Source organism: Cyprinus carpio, chromosome A7, assembly GCF_018340385.1.
Source record: "Cyprinus carpio isolate SPL01 chromosome A7, ASM1834038v1, whole genome shotgun sequence".
NCBI classification, from domain to species: Eukaryota; Metazoa; Chordata; class Actinopteri; order Cypriniformes; family Cyprinidae; genus Cyprinus; species Cyprinus carpio.
The window spans coordinates 29034126-29052709 of NC_056578.1; the positions used below are offsets into that span (position 1 = coordinate 29034126).

Genomic DNA, 18584 nt, shown 5'->3' on the forward strand with positions numbered 1-18584 from the left:
TCGGTCTGGGATCAGCTGTACATAAACTACTAAATGGCCCGTCCTTGTCATTCGTGACCATTACAGCACACGGTGAGGCTGTTATAATTTGTCAAACTCTTTTACATTATTCATGTTGATATTATGGTGCTAAGTGGAAACTTGTGTTTTCCTGTTCTGTCATATTGTTAACAGAGCCTCTCGATATGCTGAAGAGCTGATTTTTACAATATTGAAAGTGATTTATTAGACAGGAGGAAAAAATATTTTAAGTTTAAATTTTACTGTGTAAACTCCAGTCAGTCTCGAGAGATTTTGGTTTGAGTTTTGAAATCTTCAAGGTCAGAATTTGTTTATTATTATTATTATTATTACTATTATCCAGTTTTATTGATCAGGTAGCAAACTGTAATGAGTCAACATTAGAATAAACACTAGACAATAAATTAAATTAAAAGTGGTGAAAGTTGTGCTCTTTCACCTCCTTATAAATGCATACTGTTGCTTTAATATTGAAAATTGACATTTAAAATAAATAAATAAATATTTTATTTATAGAGTGCTTTTCAGGGTGCTCAAATAAGCTTGAATAGTTGTTTGTACTAAACTAAAAAGTATTTCCTAGTGTAAAAAAAAAAAAAAAATGGTCCAAGAATGTAAAACTAGGGTGAATACAGGTGAACACCTTGAAATGCTTCCTCGGACTGAGACAGACCTAATCTTTACTTGTGTTCACCCTACAGCTTAATTATAAATGACTCATATGTTCAAGGTCGAAATAAGTGTAGACTGTAAATGCTATCACATTGTTGCATATTTCGCATTCTTCAAGTGTCGTCCTCATTCGTAGTATGTGTGTGCATCCATGCTCATAGGCCACACCCACTCCTCTCGCGCACTCGCGCACTCGCGTGTCTGTGTGCGCGCTCTCGACGCACAGCTCAGCATCAGCAACGGTAGGTCTAATCTATCTGTCATACAATTCTGCAAATATTTGCTTACTGGCATATGTTTAAATGTCTTTCTCTCTGAGCGAGGTTTTTCATTCATGAAAGGTGCAGTATTGCTGATCTCGGGTCGTACTAGCCTTCCCTTTACACGGGCTGTATCGGTTCTGGTTTGTTCACGGATTTGTCTGCAGGTTTATTTATCTAAAGGTCGCAAAAACAAGCCGTTTTAAAGCTTGCATGATTATGCCATCAAGAAATATGAGTGAGAAAGATAAGTTTATTCATGACTTCCCCACACTAGATTTTGTTTTCTATATTTAAGTTCATTTTCATGAGCCGCTACATTTTTGATCACAGAGCTAATGTTTTTGGTAACTGAACGATCTGCATATTGCCAGAAATCGCTGGTTAATTTGTTGGAAACACATCCCGATCTTAACCGTGTTTCTGATTATTATGGGATGAAGCAGAGCATCTGAGGAAGCTGTGACTGTCGCGCGCGCGCGCGCACGAGTACGCGTCACCGTGTGAGGTGATCAGATGAGCGCAGGTTCCACAGGCCAGACATAAATCTCATAGATTAGTTCATTAGATATCTCTGTGAAGCAGACACAGGTTGATGTACTGTGCTCTTTATACATAGTAAATAATTGCATCTTAAAGGGACAGTTCATGAAAATTGCATTGAATTGAACAAAGATAATCTCTTGGGGAAACATCAACATATTTGTTTTACAGGAAAAAAAAAAAAGTCAATTATTTGGAACAACATGATGACAGAATATTCATTTTTGGTTCAACTGTCATTTTAAAGAGACACATATTTGTCACGTGAAAGGATTATGCAAATGCTGCCTTCAGTATTCATCTTTTTTATATGCTTATAACATTTCAGTTGAAGTCTATTAAGCACTACTTGTGTTTTTAGATTGGCAGTGAATGAACTATATCTGCTGCTACTATCTCTAAAGAACGATCAGCCATTCGCTTTGCTGAGGTCAGCGTTATTGATGGGAGGCGAGAAAGATTTTGCTTCAGCACCACCCTGCTCCAGTTCCAAATGACTGTTGGTGTGTTGTTACCAGCCCCTTTACACCTGTGTAACCAATTTTGTTTAAAGAGCAAGGCAGGACCAAAAGCACAAGCAATGTTATTGTCCCCGGTCATTAATCCTCAAAAGCGATTATGGATGCAAATAATTTCTTTTTCATTTTAAATGGTCCCTTGAAGCTTTCAGTTTATCTGCATGTAACAAATAATATCCAAAATGGGCACTTTAGGTGCCAGTCCCTCTCTGTGCTTTGTACATATTATCCCTTTTAGTAATTTATTGCATTTAAATGAGCCATTTGTGTAAACTCAACTCATATTCCTTGTTCACTGGCTCCAGCTGTTTACAGCATAATGGGTCCATTACACTGCAGGAGCACATACATATGAATGAGAGCTCAGCACGTGTCTTTCTTTGCTATAAGGAGACTTTATCTCCCCTGCTTGTTAACAAGTAATTTGATTGACATAAACTTGTTGCTGTGGTCTCAAAGGCACGGATAGGACACTTCCTTGGTCAGAATTTCACTGCTATGGGTACGATTAGAATGCTTTAATAAGATTACAGCTGCTTATTGAATCACTAGCCCTAGATAACTGTTTAAAAAGTGATACACACCTCGTCTCTCTCTCCCCCGTCTCTTCGTATCACACAGTGTGATTCAGAGGCAGCTGAATAGTGATCAAGGACAGGGCAAAGATAAAATGAGGTAACATTGGCTCAACAAATGTAATACTTTGTACAGAAATTTAGTGGTTGTCATTGTTGTGTTCAAGGACTTGAAATGATTAAGATGGTCATCCAACAACAGCATAACATTTTTTAAATTTCAAAACTTTTCTCTTTAGTGATAATGATGTGTTGAAAAAATCAGCCATGATACAATCACATTTACACTTCATCTTGCCGATGAGTGAAGATTAAGAACCAGAATTGCAAATATAGTTTCAGCTGTCAGGATCAATTTTTTTTGTTGTTGTTTTTTTTTGGTGGCAAAGCTAAATTAGACCTCAGATGTCACTCATATGGCCATATCTACTTTGAAATAATGATTTATTTACACAAAGGCATGTGTCACTGTTCCAAAATTAGCTCATTTGAGATTTTGGAATGAAGATTTTGGAAGCATAGTGAGTTCAAAAGCAAATCTTAAGTGAAACTTTAAAAGTGTTTAAGCCTGTAAGGCAATCAATCAGTCTTATTAACGTCTTCCCACTGAAAGTGTGTGTCAGTCGCCTGGATTACTTGTGTTTATCATTTAATCCTAAAAGCCAAAATTGCTTGTGAAGCTTAAAATGCACAGAGTAAGGATATTTTCTGGATTGCTATCAAATCTAAGATTGACTTTTACTAAATTTGTTTTAGCAAGTGTAAAATACCATTCTCAGTTGAGCGATACTGAATTAGCTAATTTTAGAAACCATCTGCTAAGCTGCTAAATATTACTGTTACTGTGTACGAGACTCAAGTGCATATAAATCACTTATGGATATATACATTGCTCTGAAATATTTGGTATATATTTTTCTTATTTACTGTGGGCAATTTATATTTTTTCTGGTCCTTAAATAGCAAAACTTCATACCATCCAGATCATAATGAGCAGAGCATATATGTTCAGTGGAGTGACCTGAGTATTTGACTCTATTGAACTGATTATTATGGGATGAACTTTATTCTTAACTTTGTTTAATGGAAGCCGATAACTCGCAGAATAACACGGACTGGTTAGCTGTTTGTGCAAAGTGCTGAATTTAACTGTTTGCTCCACAACAAAATGACTAAGAAGTAGGTGTTTAATGTCATGTGTAGATTGTAGAATTCTTCAAAATGTTTTCAGATGCACAATCATCAGTAGTTAGCTGGGTCCTAGTGCTACAGCGAATACATAGCAAATGACTATGGATTTAAAAATGTGGGCATTTTTGTCTGTGGCATCTAATATTGTGCCATTAGTATTACATTTACTGCATACTGTAAATTAGACCCATGCATCTAAGAAAAATCTTTCTTTCTAAGAAATCATTTTCTTATAAAAACTCAAAGCATTTCCACATCCAAATTCTTTCATCTCACATGAACTACAGTAGATTGCAAATGCATTTTTTGTTTTAGAAAGGTAGTAAGGTGAAGGTGTGTGTACGCTCAGTGTCACAGGAGACCATGCAGCCTGATTTAGCTGCTCATTACCTTATCTGTTCTCTGTCTCAAAATGAAAGCACATTTGAAGGTCATGTTGTCAGCTGTCCCAAAGCATCTTGTTAGCTATGTAGGAAAAGATGTATTGATGTCAAATGTCTGAAAGGATAAAACTCAACCTAGCATATAAAGGACTAGAATTATTTGGAGTTAAATATATCAGGCTGCAAATCCCTAAAAGGTTTCTGCTTTCAAAAAACATTCAAAGTGAAATGATGCTGTTAAAAGAGTCTGAAGTTTAAACTGGGTTGGTACTATTTGTAGTCAACTGCTACCATCCAGAGTCTATTGTATGATCTTACAGGAGTGTTGAGTTTTTATCTAATCTATGTTATGCTAGAAAAAAAAATGGTTACACTTTATTTGAAGGTGTCCTTGTTCCAGTGTAATTATACGTATAAGTACTGAGTAATATTAATGTACTAACTACATGGTTAGGGTTAGGATTACAGTTTGGTTTAGGGTTACTTGCATGTATTTATGCATAATTAATTGTTATTTTAGTAACTATATGTAACACATGTAATAAGGACACCTTTAAATAAAGTGTTACCAAAAAATACTTTGTTTATTCATTTTTTTTCCCATTTCAAACTACTATCTCATCCACACTGGTTTGTTCAGTTTTTTTCTTCTTCTTGTATCTAAAATCAAACTCATTACATTTAAATTATATCTTTTTTTATTTTGTGGTAGTTTGACCATACATGCTATGCTTTAAAAAGTACATTTTTCAAGCTCATCACATTGTATCATGCTATGTACATTACACTACTGAGAGTGTGAAGAGCCTAGATAAATCATTAGTGTGCTATTTAAGTTCAACCGGCCTTGTTCCTTTCTCACTGCTGTGAAAATAACCCTATAAATATCCTATAGAAAGATCTAAAGCAGTGACCTTTAAACAGCCAATGAGAGGTTTATGCTTATTATAGCTTAATAATGCACAGTGTCATAGACTTGTTTGTATGTTATAAACTGTACAATATCGGATTTACATTTTCAGCAAGAGAGAGGATTTTTTCACCCTTTCAGAAATGCTGCAATGCGTCGCGCAGCACCAAGACTGGGTCAGTGTAACGTGGCTGCCGGCAATCGCCAGCTCACTATCCCCATGGCAACAGGCCATAGATTTGCTTGCAGAAGCTCTACAATATTGTTTTGATTACATGGAATTGAGAAGACTGCTTTAACGGGATTAGTGTACTCTTGCACAGCAGCAGGAAGAGACAAAGAATAGTGAATAAAAACAGTAATGAAATGCATGAAGGCAGTGATTACATCATCCCAATAGGGTGCGAGATTTTATCTCTGATTTCCCACAGTATAAAATGCTTTAACAAAATCTTTGAAATAAATAATATTGTGAATAAATATGCCGTATGCCATATTAAGCATTTAGTGTTTTTAACTGCAATATAAGAGGGATGTCCTTTGGACTGTTGTGTTGGTGAATCCTTTTGAAGAGAATATTGCTATAGAGGTAATTATAAATAAACCATAGTGTTTGTTTACCTCTCCAAGTTCTCCCAAATTTTTTACTTGCATGTAACTATATAACCATCTAAGAAATCCAAAATTCAAATATAACAATATAATGCATTCTTTTTCTTTTATAGTTCAGAACACTGCTCTGTTACTCAGCAGGACATAAGTTATTGGTCCTAAGTGGGCAAAGTACTGAACAGAGTGGTGACATTATCCTGCAAAGTGGAGTGTTTGGTTGGGAAAATTTATCTGACATTCTCTCAAGTCGTAGGGTAAGTAGCTCTACTACACCATTATAGGTCCCATAATACTTCACAGCTATTTACATTTTTAAATTTTTAATTGAACTTTAAGAAATATTTTGATTTTTTTCTTTGTAGATTAAAGAGCTCTTAAACCAGCCATCTGCAGGTCAGCAAGCCTGTTTGACTTTGTCCTGTAAAGGAGAAGGGGGCTGGAGCTCCCTGGGGTACATACAGGAGCAGAGCGTACTCAAGTACAGACTGAACCCAGAGCCTGTGCTGCCTGAGATGGAAGGAGTGAGTGAGTTTACAGAATATGTCTCTGAGACAGTGGATGCTTCCTCTCCTTTTGAGCTCCTGGAACCACCAACCTCAGGAGGGTTCCTGAAGTTGTCCAAACCATGTTGCTATATCTTTCCTGGAGGACGGGGTGACTCTGCTTTGTTTGCAGTCAATGGTTTTAATATTTTAATCGATGGTGGATCAGACAGAAAATCTTGCTTCTGGAAGCTGGTCAGACATTTGGATAGGATTGATTCTGTTCTCCTTACCCACATAGGAGCAGATAATCTCACTGGTATAAATGGACTGTTACAAAGAAAAATTGCAGAGCAGGAGGAAGAGAAGAGCCGTGGTTCAAATACTTATGGAGACTGGATGAAAAACCTGATCTCACCAGAGCTTGGTGTTGTGTTCTTTAATGTTCCAGACAAGCTGAAGGCACCTGAATCCACGCTGAAAACAAAGAGGAGCATTGAGGAGTCCGCTCTCACATTGCAGTACCTTCACAAACTGGGCATCAAACCTGAGCCTCTGTACAGAGTTATGAGCAACACAATTGAGCCTTTAACACTCTTTCACAAGTTGGGTGTTGGCAAACTAGACATGTATATTCTAAATCCTCTCAAGGACAGTAAGGAAATGCAATTCTTCATGCAGAAGTGGGCTGGTAACAGTAAAGCTAAGACTGGCATTGTCCTGGCCAATGGCAAAGAGGGGGAGATTTCAGTTCCTTACCTCACATCAGTGACAGCTCTGGTTGTGTGGGTACCTGCCAGTCCAACGGAAAAGATTGTCAGAGTACTGTTTCCTGGAAATGCCCCACAAAACAAGATATTTGAGGGGCTGGAAAAGCTGAGGCATCTCGATTTCTTGCGATATCCGGTAGCCACTCAAAAGGACTTGTCATCTGGAGCTCCACCTCCACTGATTAAACAAACTAAAATGAAGCTGAGAACTGATAGCAAAGAAAGTCTTAAATCATCCCCTAAAATGTCTTCCACTACAAAAGCAAGCAAGAAAGAGGCAAATGAAGATATTGAGTCAAAGAGTGACTCTGTAAAAGAGAACAAAGTTGAAAAGAAAGATAAAAAAATAAAAGAGACCGTTAAAACTCCCAAACCACTTAAACCCAAGACAGCATCACCCGATTCACTTAAGCAGGAGAAAAAGAAGCTGCAGAGAGAAAAATCTCCTAAAAAACATATCAAGGAGAAAGCATCTAAGATGGAGGAGAAGAAAGATCAGGAAAAGAAAGACACAAAGAAAGAAAAAACAGATGTAAAAAAGGAAGACGTTAAAAAGGAACTCAAAAGTAAGGAGGAGAAGAAAAAGGAAAAAGAAAAAATCAAGCCAGAGTTGAGAAAAATTACAAAACCTGACTTAAAGCCCTTCACCCCTGAGGTCCGGAAGACTCTGAACAAAGCAAAGGTTCAAGTAAAGCCTAAAACAGAAAAAACTAAAGCTGCAAAAGAGCAAGAAAACAGGCCAGCTGCTAAGCAAGCTTCAGTAGAGAAACAGGATAGTGACAGGTCCTTAGTCTCCTCCCCAGAAGATCTTACCAAGGATTTTGAAGCATTGCGAATGGAGGAGGAGCTTTCCAAGCCCACAGAGAGCAAAGTACTCCCAATTGTTCAATCTGCAGTGGACAGTGTTGTCCCTCACATTGAATCTCCTGATGAAGGAATAACTACAACAGATGTTGAGACAGAGTCCCCTCATGAGGAAATGGTACCATATGGAGTAAACGAAATTAAATCCACCTCTAAAACCACTGATAGATTTGAGGATGAAGGTGTTACTACAGAAAATGACATAGAGGATGACCTTACCACAAAACTGAAAAGTGCTACAACATCTGACTTTTTGGAGATGGGCGAAAATAAAGAATGGCAAGAAAAAGCGAAAGAAGAAGAGAAAGAGTTTGAAAAGAAGCCTAAAAAGAGTAACAGTGAAGAAGAAGAGGATGTGATTGAAAAAGCTGAGCTAGAGGAGGCAGAGGATTTTGTACATGAGGAGGAGCTCAAGTACAAATCTGACGAGGCTAGGAAAGAAAAACTCGGAAAGGACTGGGAGACAAAACAAAGTTACATTAAATCTGCCAAACCTCTGGGTGCTGCAGAGCATGTTTCTTTCATCCAAGATGAAACCATTCCAGGTTACTCTGAGACAGAGCAGACCATTTCTGATGAGGACATTAATGAGGAAACAGAGGAGCGAATCCCACATCTTCGATATGATGTCGGCTCTTATGACATCTCAGTTCCTGATGAACCAGGGACTTTTGACACCATTCATGGCATGAAACCACCATCCATATCTGTTGCTTCTGAGTTATCATCAAAGGGTTTTGCAGTAGATCAGGAGCCAGTCCTATCAGCTTACGCAACCAATATAATTGTGGCTCCATTGGCTGAAGAAGAGCATATATCATCAGCCACATCCATCACTGAATATGACAAATTATCATCTTTTGCAACATCTGTTACTGAAGATCAGTCGATGGCATCCGTGACAGCACCACCTACTGAAGATGCATGGAAAAGCTCTTTACTCTTAGATACTGTAAATAGTATACCATCATCTGTACAGACAGATGCCACTCAAGGAAAGGAGTACCTCCACTCTGCTGGAACTATTTCTCCAACTTCTTCCTTAGAAGAGGATAAGTGTTTTAAATCACCTCCTTCAGAAGAATATCAACCCATTGTGCCAGAAACAGAAACTACAGTGAAGGCTACTGTTCCCACAAATTATGAGGATGAAGAGGATGAGGAAGAAGATGAGGATCAGACACCGAATGTTGATATGCCACTTGGAAAGATCCATGAGGGTTATGCATCTGCTGCCATGCTCCAAGACACTGAACAAGCTTCTAATAAATTTCCCACATCAACAGCACCTATTTCTCCTCAGATGATGTATGTTAGCACACAAGAAAAAGATGAAAAGGAAATCTCACTCTCTAAGGATGAATCTAAATTGGGCACCTCTGAGAAATGTTTGTCCTTCTCACCAAATTTGCCTTGCACCTCAGAGACAAGTATTATTTCAGAGAGTGAAGAAAGATGCCTCAGTCCAGATGACAGTACTGTGAGGTTCGCCTCACCTACACAATCAGGACCGACCAGCAGTAGCTACTCTCCCACTGAGGAAAGGTCAAAAAAGCCACTGATTATGGACAAAGAGGAAAAATTAGATAAGGAGACTTTTGATTCTCAGAGTTGTTTAGCCCAAGAGGCTCCTGCTGACAAAACGTCTGTGAAAATAATTGATGATGAAGTGGATCCTTTTGGAAAGGAATTCTCCAGCACTAAACCTGCATTATATGACTCAGAAGAGGATGAAGAGGAAGATAAAGAGGATTATTATGGAAAAGGAATCAATAAAGTGTGTGGTAAAACTAAATACAAAGAGGAGAGGGAGTGTAATTTTCTTGATGAAGAAAACTCTGAAGAGACATCACCCCTAAAAGAGGAGAAGCAGTTTGAAATTGAGAAAGAATCTGTGGATAAGGAAGATAAACCACAAAATGTGACTTACCTGGGTCATGAGTGCAAATCCCAGATGCTCAGCTCAGGAGAGGAAGATGAAAGTGAAACTGAGGATGGTACTTACTCAAGCATAAAAGTACCACAGGGAAAGTTAGATTCCATGTCAGCAAGCCAAGGCAAAAAAGATGCATCATTCTCAGAGATAGATGACCCAGAGGTGATTTTTAAAGACAGCGATAAAAGTGTTCAGTTCAGCTTGTATTCATTCCCTGAGTGTGAGAAGGGCCTAAAAGGTGAATTTGAGAGGGTGGTTAGGCAAGATACACCCTATGTTGGGAAAAGCTTTACATACTCTGATGTGTACAACAGTAAATCAAGTTCAGTGGATTCCTACTCTCCAAATCTGCCAACGGAGCACACTTTTGATGCTACTGATGTTACTTTAAAGGAAACAGAAAAGGAGGAAGCCCTAGATTCTTCCACTGGCAAGATTTCTGACCTTAAAGCATCAGATGAAAAGAAAACATCATCAACTTCATATAGTGAAACACAAGGTATATATGGGACACCACAGTTAAAGGATACACCTGAAGGAACATTCTCCGAGAAAATAAATGAAGTTGAAGAAAAGACAACAGTGAAAAACTCATCTTTTTCAACAGAGAGAGACCCATTTTCAGTTACATTTGAAAAGCCAGATTTCAGTGGAATGGTAGTGGGTGGTGCATCACAATCAGGCCAATATGCAACGGACAGCTTCATCTCTGCTCACAGTGCTAAAGGTTCTGTGTTAGGCCAATTAACATTTGGCACAAAAGAAATCATGCCTGGAGACATGAAGATGTTTGCTGATGGAGAGGATGAAGATGAAGAAGATGAAGAAGACGAAGATGATGAGGATGAGGAGTATGGTGAGCACGTAAGTGATAGTGATACAGAGAAAGGTGCCAAAGACAGACAAGAGAAAGATGCCCAGCATCCTCTAAGCAGTGACATCAGCACTGTACCTACTCAATTCCAGGAAGAAAAGAAAGACACCATTACACAGGACTACAACTTTGGCTCTGACACATATGGGAAAGCTTTAGGTTCATCGACATTTGAATCCACTCTAATCCATGAGGGCCCCAAGGACTTAGTGCAAACTGTTAAAGGTGATGCCTCACCTTTTCCTACTGAAAGTCATATCACAAGCTCATCTGGATTTGAACGTTCTTCAAGTGAGGAGAGAGATGAGTTTGTAGAAAATTATGAGAAAGATGTCAAGTCATATTTACCCCTATCAACAAAGTCTGCTGTAGATAAATTCTCTACTCACTATGATGGCAAAGATCTTGAATTCGACAAGCAAAAGACACCAGATGGAGCAGAGAAAAAATCAGGAGACCCTGTTTTATTGGGCTTCAGTTACACAACTATGTCAGCCACAGCATTTTCCTCTTCCTCTTCTTACAGTCATTCCTCATCAGCTTCAGCATCTCTGTCAACTAGCCGCCAGTTTGGGGATGAGATAGAGACTCCAGCCAGTACTGGATTTGAGTACTCATCTTTCAAAGATGAACATTCACCGGTAATGGACTCACCCTTCTCTAGTTCTTGTGGGCAGGCTAAGAATGAATATTTAGAAGTGTCTGAAAAGCTGACCCCTGAAACCACTACAGCTGAGTCCACCTCTAACCTTGCAAGATTCTCACCATTATCACCATTTGAGGAGATCAAGCCTTTCCCTCCACATGCTGATACTTATATAGGTGATAAGAAACAACCTGCTTATTCTACAAGCAATATCTCAGATCAGGGCCCACAAAGTAAGTGCTTTTACAAATCAGAGTGGGATGAGGACTCAAGATTACAAGCTGAATTTGGTGCGACTGGACTGGATCCCTCAATGCCTCTGACCACGCAGAAAGACACCATGCCTGAAGATCTGTATGGTGCTTCGTCAACACTTCAATTTGAGTGCCCTGAAAAACAGTACTATGAAGACACAGAGAGTAGTGAAGAGGAGGACGATTATATGTATGAAACTGAACAGGATAAACTTCAGTACCAAAGATCTCCACTTACAGCTCAAGCAGACAAGAAAGATACCACATTTTCCTTGGGTGAGACACTAATAAAGGACATACCTTCTGGTTTGGGATCCACTATCACAGATGTGCTTACCTCACATGCATCCTCTTTCTCTGAGCCCACAAAACCAGACACAGCGAATGGGCCTGCAGAAGTTACTTTGAGTGCACCAGAGGCTTTTGGAGGGTCCAGCAAGGTGGGGATAAGCTTGTCAGAAATAGAGATGCAAGACCAAGAATTTGACGTGAAGAAAATTAGAAGCCCAAGTGAATGGGAAATGCAGCAGCAACGAGACATCTACCCGGGAGCATCCCCACCTCATTATCGACATGAAGATGAGTATGAAGAAGAAGAAGAGAATGAGCCAGAGCACCCAGCCCGTCCTCTTTCTCTTTCATCCATAGACCAACCTTTCCAAACCTCCTATTATGCAGATGATCCAAGCAGACACGATGATGACTCTGACTATCCTTCAGATGTTGGTATCCGTCCACATTCATCCACGGCTTCTCCAGGCTATTCCTCCTGTGAGTACAAGCAGAGGAGAGGAGACACATCTCCATCCTTCATCAACCCAAGCTTATGTCAATTTACAAACGATGAAGAAAATGAGGAACAGAGAAGCCAAGCATCCGATCAACAGCAACCTTCGGGGAAGACCAGATCTCACAAACAACCTCATCACCACTCTCACAGTCATCATGGCGAGGACAGCGAATTGCAACACTTCTCTGGAGCCATGGCTGCTGGGATTAGTGACAGAGGGGAGGACACACCTCCAACCTCTGTCAGTGAGCCATTGCATTCCCAGTCAGATTCTGATATTCCACCAGGTACGGAAGAGTGTCCATCAATCACAGCAGAAGGAAACAATGACTCTGATGAAGATGCAGATTACCTGCCTGTAGATAAATCATCTGGAGCTTATGGGGGAAAGCATTATTCATCTAGGTCGCCTGCTAAAAATCATGATCCCTTCCCATCACCAATGATGGACCCTGCTCCTTGTCCCCCTCGCCCTGATGTATGTATGGTTGATCCCGAGGCTCTGTCAAGCCTAACCGACAAACCAATCAAGAAAGATTCCAAAACCAAGGGTTTACGTAAATTAGGTAAGACTAAGTCCTCATCTCCTGCTCGCAAGTCTGATGCCAGGCGGAAGAGGTCCCCATCCAAGGAGCCCTCCACTCACACTACTTCTCTTAGGAAGAAGGAAATGGAGGACGACCTTTCAAGGTCAAGCCTCAACACCGGCAAAGGCCTTGTCAATGGCCTTAAGAACAGTGCAGGTATGAACATAAACATTTGAATCTGCAAATTAAGATTTTGTTTGCCTGCATCACACTAACAGCAAGTTTTTGTTCATTTCAATTTTCCAACAGGTTCAAATTCTGCAAAATTCAGTTCATCTGTGCCCCCTGGACCTCCTATCTATGTGGATCTGGCCTACATTCCCAACCACTGCAGTGCTAAGAATGTGGACCAGGAGTTTTTCAAACGTGTTCGTTCTTCATATTATGTAGTGAGTGGAAACGATTCCAGCAGTGGAGAACCGAGCCGCAGTGTACTAGATGCCTTGCTAGAGGGAAAGGCACAGTGGGGATCCAATCTACAGGTGTAATATTCGTTAATTGCTCTCTGTGTGGTAGATGTCAGCATTGGAACTTTGTATTTTGCTGATTAATTTGATGGATATTTTATGGATGCTATGCATATTAATATTTTGGTTATTTTTTTTGCAGTCAGTTTCAACTCCAATGGAGAACTGAAGTGATTCAAACTGTTCAAGTCAGCCATTATGCTATACTAATAATGTCTTACTCTTTCCTATTTGTAGGTAACATTGATACCTACTCATGACACAGAAGTGACCCGCGAATGGTATCAACAGACCCATGAGAAGCAACAGGAGCTGAACATCATGGTCCTGGCCAGCAGCAGCACAGTTGTGATGCAGGACGAGTCATTCCCAGCCTGCAAAATAGAGTTCTAAGTTCAACATGTCTCCCAGGTTCACATCTTTACTCTCAAATGGTCCGTTACAGCCTTAATTTGTAGTTTACTCAGTGTAAAAATTTTAACCTTTTGCTTTTTAACTTCTCAAGGGTTAATCCAGCACATACTGTCTATTGCCCAAAAACACAAGTCAAATGTTATAAACCTTGATTATTATTTCTTGGTGAGGAAAGTTACTAGAGAGTGCAGGAGAACAGAAGGAAGATGTGCCTTTCACTATATACTTTTCAGGGTGGCTTTTCCCTTTATGTTGTACAATACACACATAAATAAATAGGTCTCTAAAATTCTTAACCTTTAGATGTTGGTCAAGGGGCTGTTTTAACTAGTTTTCATGGTTATATTCCCAGTTGTAATTTTATACTGAACAAGGTTACCAAATGAGAGTACTAAATACAATAACTTAAAAAAGTTAATCTACATAAAGCACAAGTATACCTCTTCACTTATTTTTGAACAGAACACCAGAAATGCCCTAAATACTGCAGCTCAACTAGATGAGATTCTCCTGCTTTCGTCTGATCAGTTCATGTATTGTTCTCAATGATACTGTTGCTTTGAGGCCCTGAGTTACACATCCTGCATCATCCTCTTTCATAGCTCACACATACACTCACTATATATAAAATAATCATCTAATCAAGTTATCACACATTCAGATACCTACTGTGCAAATAGCAATTGAGGCTATATACCTCAGCAGAGAGATTAACAAATACCTGGGTGCTAGAATTTCAGAAATAGGAATTTAGTAAACAAATAAGATTAACAGATTAAAAATAATAATAATAATAATTAAAATACATAAGCTAGAGATGGAGTTGTGCTGCAGCTTGTGTGTTTTGCACAAATTACTTTACATTCCTGACTCAAGAGATTACTTCTTTTTAATTTGTACAGTGGAATGATATATGGCATCAACAACATTAAACTGATAATAACAACAATAATATATTGCTACTAGATCAGGGCAAAATTATGTTTGTAAACTGATGCTGAAAAACAACTGAATGGTAGATGGTATGTTTGTCAAATCTTATTTTGTCATTAAATGATGTATAAAATGTATGTTTACAGAGTTTATGATTATTTTTAGTGTTTATGAAGTTCAGAGGTGTGTTTTATTACTGATTTTTGATTAGGTAACTGAAGAAAATTCATTATATTCATTAGCACCTTAAAATGAGTTCCCCTTGATTGCTATTGGTTATAAAATGTATATAGGATAAAATTGCTTACTGTAAAGGAACGGAAAGAAAGGATGACTGAGAATAGAAATGTAAGCCGAAGTTTCCGGCAATAGAAATGCATGGTGTTCAATGAATAATATATGCACGAAAGTCTTTTCTATGTCTTTGCATAGGGTTGTATGAAAGATGTGAGCCATGGATACTGCACTTAAACCTTAATCTTAAACCTTACATGCAAAAGCTCTTATTGTCTAGTCAATACACAATGAGGATATAGATTAACATCTTCAAATAATAAAAAAGTAAATTCTTGACCACTAGATCACTACTTCTCTTTGGCCTCTTTGGTCAGAATTAGCAGGATAACAGATAGAAAACATGTCATAAAACATATTCAAACAAATAATTGATTTGATAAAATAAATGCAGAATCAAAGATGATGATCTTATACCATTGTCTGATGAATAGAAAACTACTGTAAAAGTACTGTATGCATTGCATGTATATTACCGTGAGGTTGAACATGCATTTGAGTACTGCTATGCTTTTAGGTGCTTGGCTTAACTTTTTTATTAAAGAAGGAAGGTTGTAAGTGAAAGTTAACTTTTTTTCAGTTACATTTGAGTCAAAATTTAATCTTTAATCGTCACACTTTTCACGAGATGATTTAATATATATATATTTTTTCAATTATGATTTTCATAGTCTTGTTTATTAGTCTATAAGATTTGATTGTTGACCTTCATCTTTGGAGAAAAGTGCAGAGGTTTGATAAGCTGTATTTACAACAAGACAGAATATGGTTCAGCATAATTCTTTATATTTCTCTGAGGAACAATATATGAGGATACACAGTTAATTCTTGCCTCTAATGTTTTTAAGGTGCTGTAACTTTTGAGCTACTGGTTATTTGGCTGTGCTGCTGACACGGTGAAACCCAGATGTGACTTCGCAGTACCACAGAAATTAACAAACACATACAAGCACCAGATTGCAGACTGCCAGATCAAGTGACTAGATCACTGATCACATTTTATATTCAAGATTTGTAAGTGTCCGTGTGATTATCTTTTCTTTTTTTCCCTCTTTTTTTAAAGATGAAGACTAAATGTTTCACAAAAATAAAAATAAAATAGTCATGATGTGCTGTGCAAAACATCCCTTATTTGCAATGTTGAGTTTGCCATCTCAATAGCATCAAAACTTTGAAATATAGCATTCCATTGAGCCTAGCTGTTTAATGCATGTGACCTTAAGTTTGAACTTGTATGTAATAGTTCATAGTTATATTAAATAAAGTACTATTTTAAACATATATTTAAATGATAATTGTCTCAAAGGCAGATATATCCAGGCCGCGCTATCATTTCCAGCGTGCTGTTGTTTAAAAAATGTGTACTTGGATTTATTTTGAATTTTTCATATTTTCATTACCTTTCATTGCTTTCATTTTGCTCTTTTTTTATGTGCAGTACTCTGTATCTTTCTTTAAGCTCTCTAAATGAGTGTCTGCAAATATGTTGTAGAAAGTTAAACCTTGATAATCACTAATAAAATATGTTAATGGGAAACATCAACCAATTTTTGCCTTTCCTTGAGTCTGCTGTCAACGAATCATCAAATGTCTCCAATGAAACTCAAACACGAGAATATAGTTAAAAGTAATAAAAAGTACACATGCCAAATATTATACCATTTGTTACATATCAGTGTTATTTTAATATCAATGCGATTATAGTGTTTATTATTATTTTGAAGGTTTTCGTTGTTATATTTTCCTTTTTTGATTTAATTTTAGATTTTAGTATTTATATTAGGCCTAGTCTTTGTTTTCTAAAGTATATTTCATTTTCATTCTTTCTTGTTTTAGTTATTTTAGTACACTGGGTTTGTTCAGCATCTATATATAATAATAAGCCTAAGTTTATATATATATATATATATATATATATATATATATATATATATATATATATAATTTTTTTAAATTCTTTTAGTTTTAGTAAACTATTAAAAACATTGCTAGATCTTCAGTGCAATTCAGTTTAAGATAAAACACAATATTGTCTCCACATAATCTAAAGAATTAAACTGAACTTGATTACACTTTATTTGGATTTCAAGCCTGGAAAGACTCGTTGATTCAGTAAAAAATATTAAAACACAACATTCTAGAATGAACACATTTACATAAGAGAGGCTCATATACTCTGACTGAAAGGTTTGTGAGCAGAGAATCAGTGTATTACAGCAACATTGCAGTATTGATATCTGGCAGGTGGCAGCGAGCTGAATTCACGTGACGATGACATCACTGTCTGGGTCACATGCCTATTATCTGTTAGTACCCATCGTTTTTTCCCCTCTCTGTTTGTTTCATAGAGAAAAGGCATGGAAACGAACAATGGCCTTGTGTTGAAGAAAACCAAATGCAGTGCTTGGCACAGCAGCGGGCAATGCCGACAATACCCCACTGTTTAGTGATCCTAATCATATGGAAATACATACATTGTGGATTGTGTTTGGTGGCGGGACTTGAATTCAGATGTATTATGAAATGTGGGATCCTCCGATGATTGTTTACTCTGTCTTGTTGAAGATGTGTGTCATGGGGCAGCTGCGGTTAACAGGATGAAAACCCTCAAGGTGAAGAATGATAAGAACCTCGTTGTCATGCCAACGAGTATGAGGATGAATAACTGTTAGAGATAATGATGCTTATGCAAGTGTACACCAACAGAGACAGTAAATTATGGTTTGAAAATATGGAAACCACAAACTTGAGACGACTTTAAATGACAAACACTAAAGGGGTTATTGGATGCCCATTTCCCACAAGTTGATATGATTCTTTAGGGTCTTAATGAAAAGTCTGGAACATCGTTTGGTTAAGATTTTTCAACGTTAGTGTAAACAACACCTTTTTGACCCTGTCAAAAACAGCTCTTTTCAGAGCAAGCCGTTTTGTAGCATTTTACTTTAAATGTTAATGAGCTCTGCTGACCCCGCCCCTCTCTTCCGAGCAGCTCTCAGAGAGATTGTTTACTTCAGCTGCATTCATCGTGAAACTTGCTAATTAGCACATTATTAGGAAAGATGATTTGCAAAGATTCATTACAAAACCCTGTACTCACTTCTGTGAAGCTGGTGAAGCTGGATCACGAATGATTTGCGCGAACATAGACGCATTTAAGTAGATCGGGGGTGCATTCCTTCAAAAACAAACATAATTCACTGTGTCTTCAGCAGCTCAGATGTTGGGAGTAAATTAGACTGCTATGTTCAATATTACATCCAACAACAGAACACCTCAATCGCTTAGGAGTCATTCTTGTCTACATCTGCTCGGGCGGTGAAACAATGGTGGACTGATGACAGCTCACTCAGAGCGGGTCTAAGGTAAGATGCCAGTCCAGTCTGTGCTGAAACGCTACTGTCAATCAAACTATCGTGGGAGGGGCCTGTCTGTGTGACGTCACAAAGACAGGCATCTGAGATCTCTTCGATTTGAGAAAGGGGTAAAGATTTTAGTAGATAAAAAAAAAACACTGGGTGGATTTTTATCATTATAGGGTGGTTGTGTACACACACTGCCAACTCACATTTCAGTTCAAACTACTTG

At 38.0% G+C, this 18584-nt stretch overlaps 1 protein-coding gene across 3 annotated transcripts; it reads left to right on the plus strand.

Annotated features, from left to right (window-relative positions):
- The first annotated feature begins 799 nt into the window (after window positions 1-799).
- On the plus strand, window positions 800-16539 carry LOC109096234 (microtubule-associated protein 1A-like). Of its 3 annotated transcripts, none has more exons than XM_042760720.1 (6): window positions 800-935; window positions 5799-5939; window positions 6048-13044; window positions 13138-13370; window positions 13593-13789; window positions 15845-16539. In XM_042760720.1, exons 3-5 carry the CDS (start codon window positions 6198-6200, stop codon window positions 13746-13748), a joined length of 7236 nt encoding a protein of 2411 aa, XP_042616654.1. In that variant the 5' UTR covers window positions 800-935; window positions 5799-5939; window positions 6048-6197; the 3' UTR covers window positions 13749-13789; window positions 15845-16539. The 3 variants fall into 3 exon arrangements, with proteins under 3 accessions (XP_042616654.1, XP_042616655.1, XP_042616653.1); XM_042760721.1 differs by having other exon boundaries at window positions 13593-13766; XM_042760719.1 differs by having other exon boundaries at window positions 13593-16539.
- Window positions 16540-18584: the final 2045 nt, after the last annotated feature.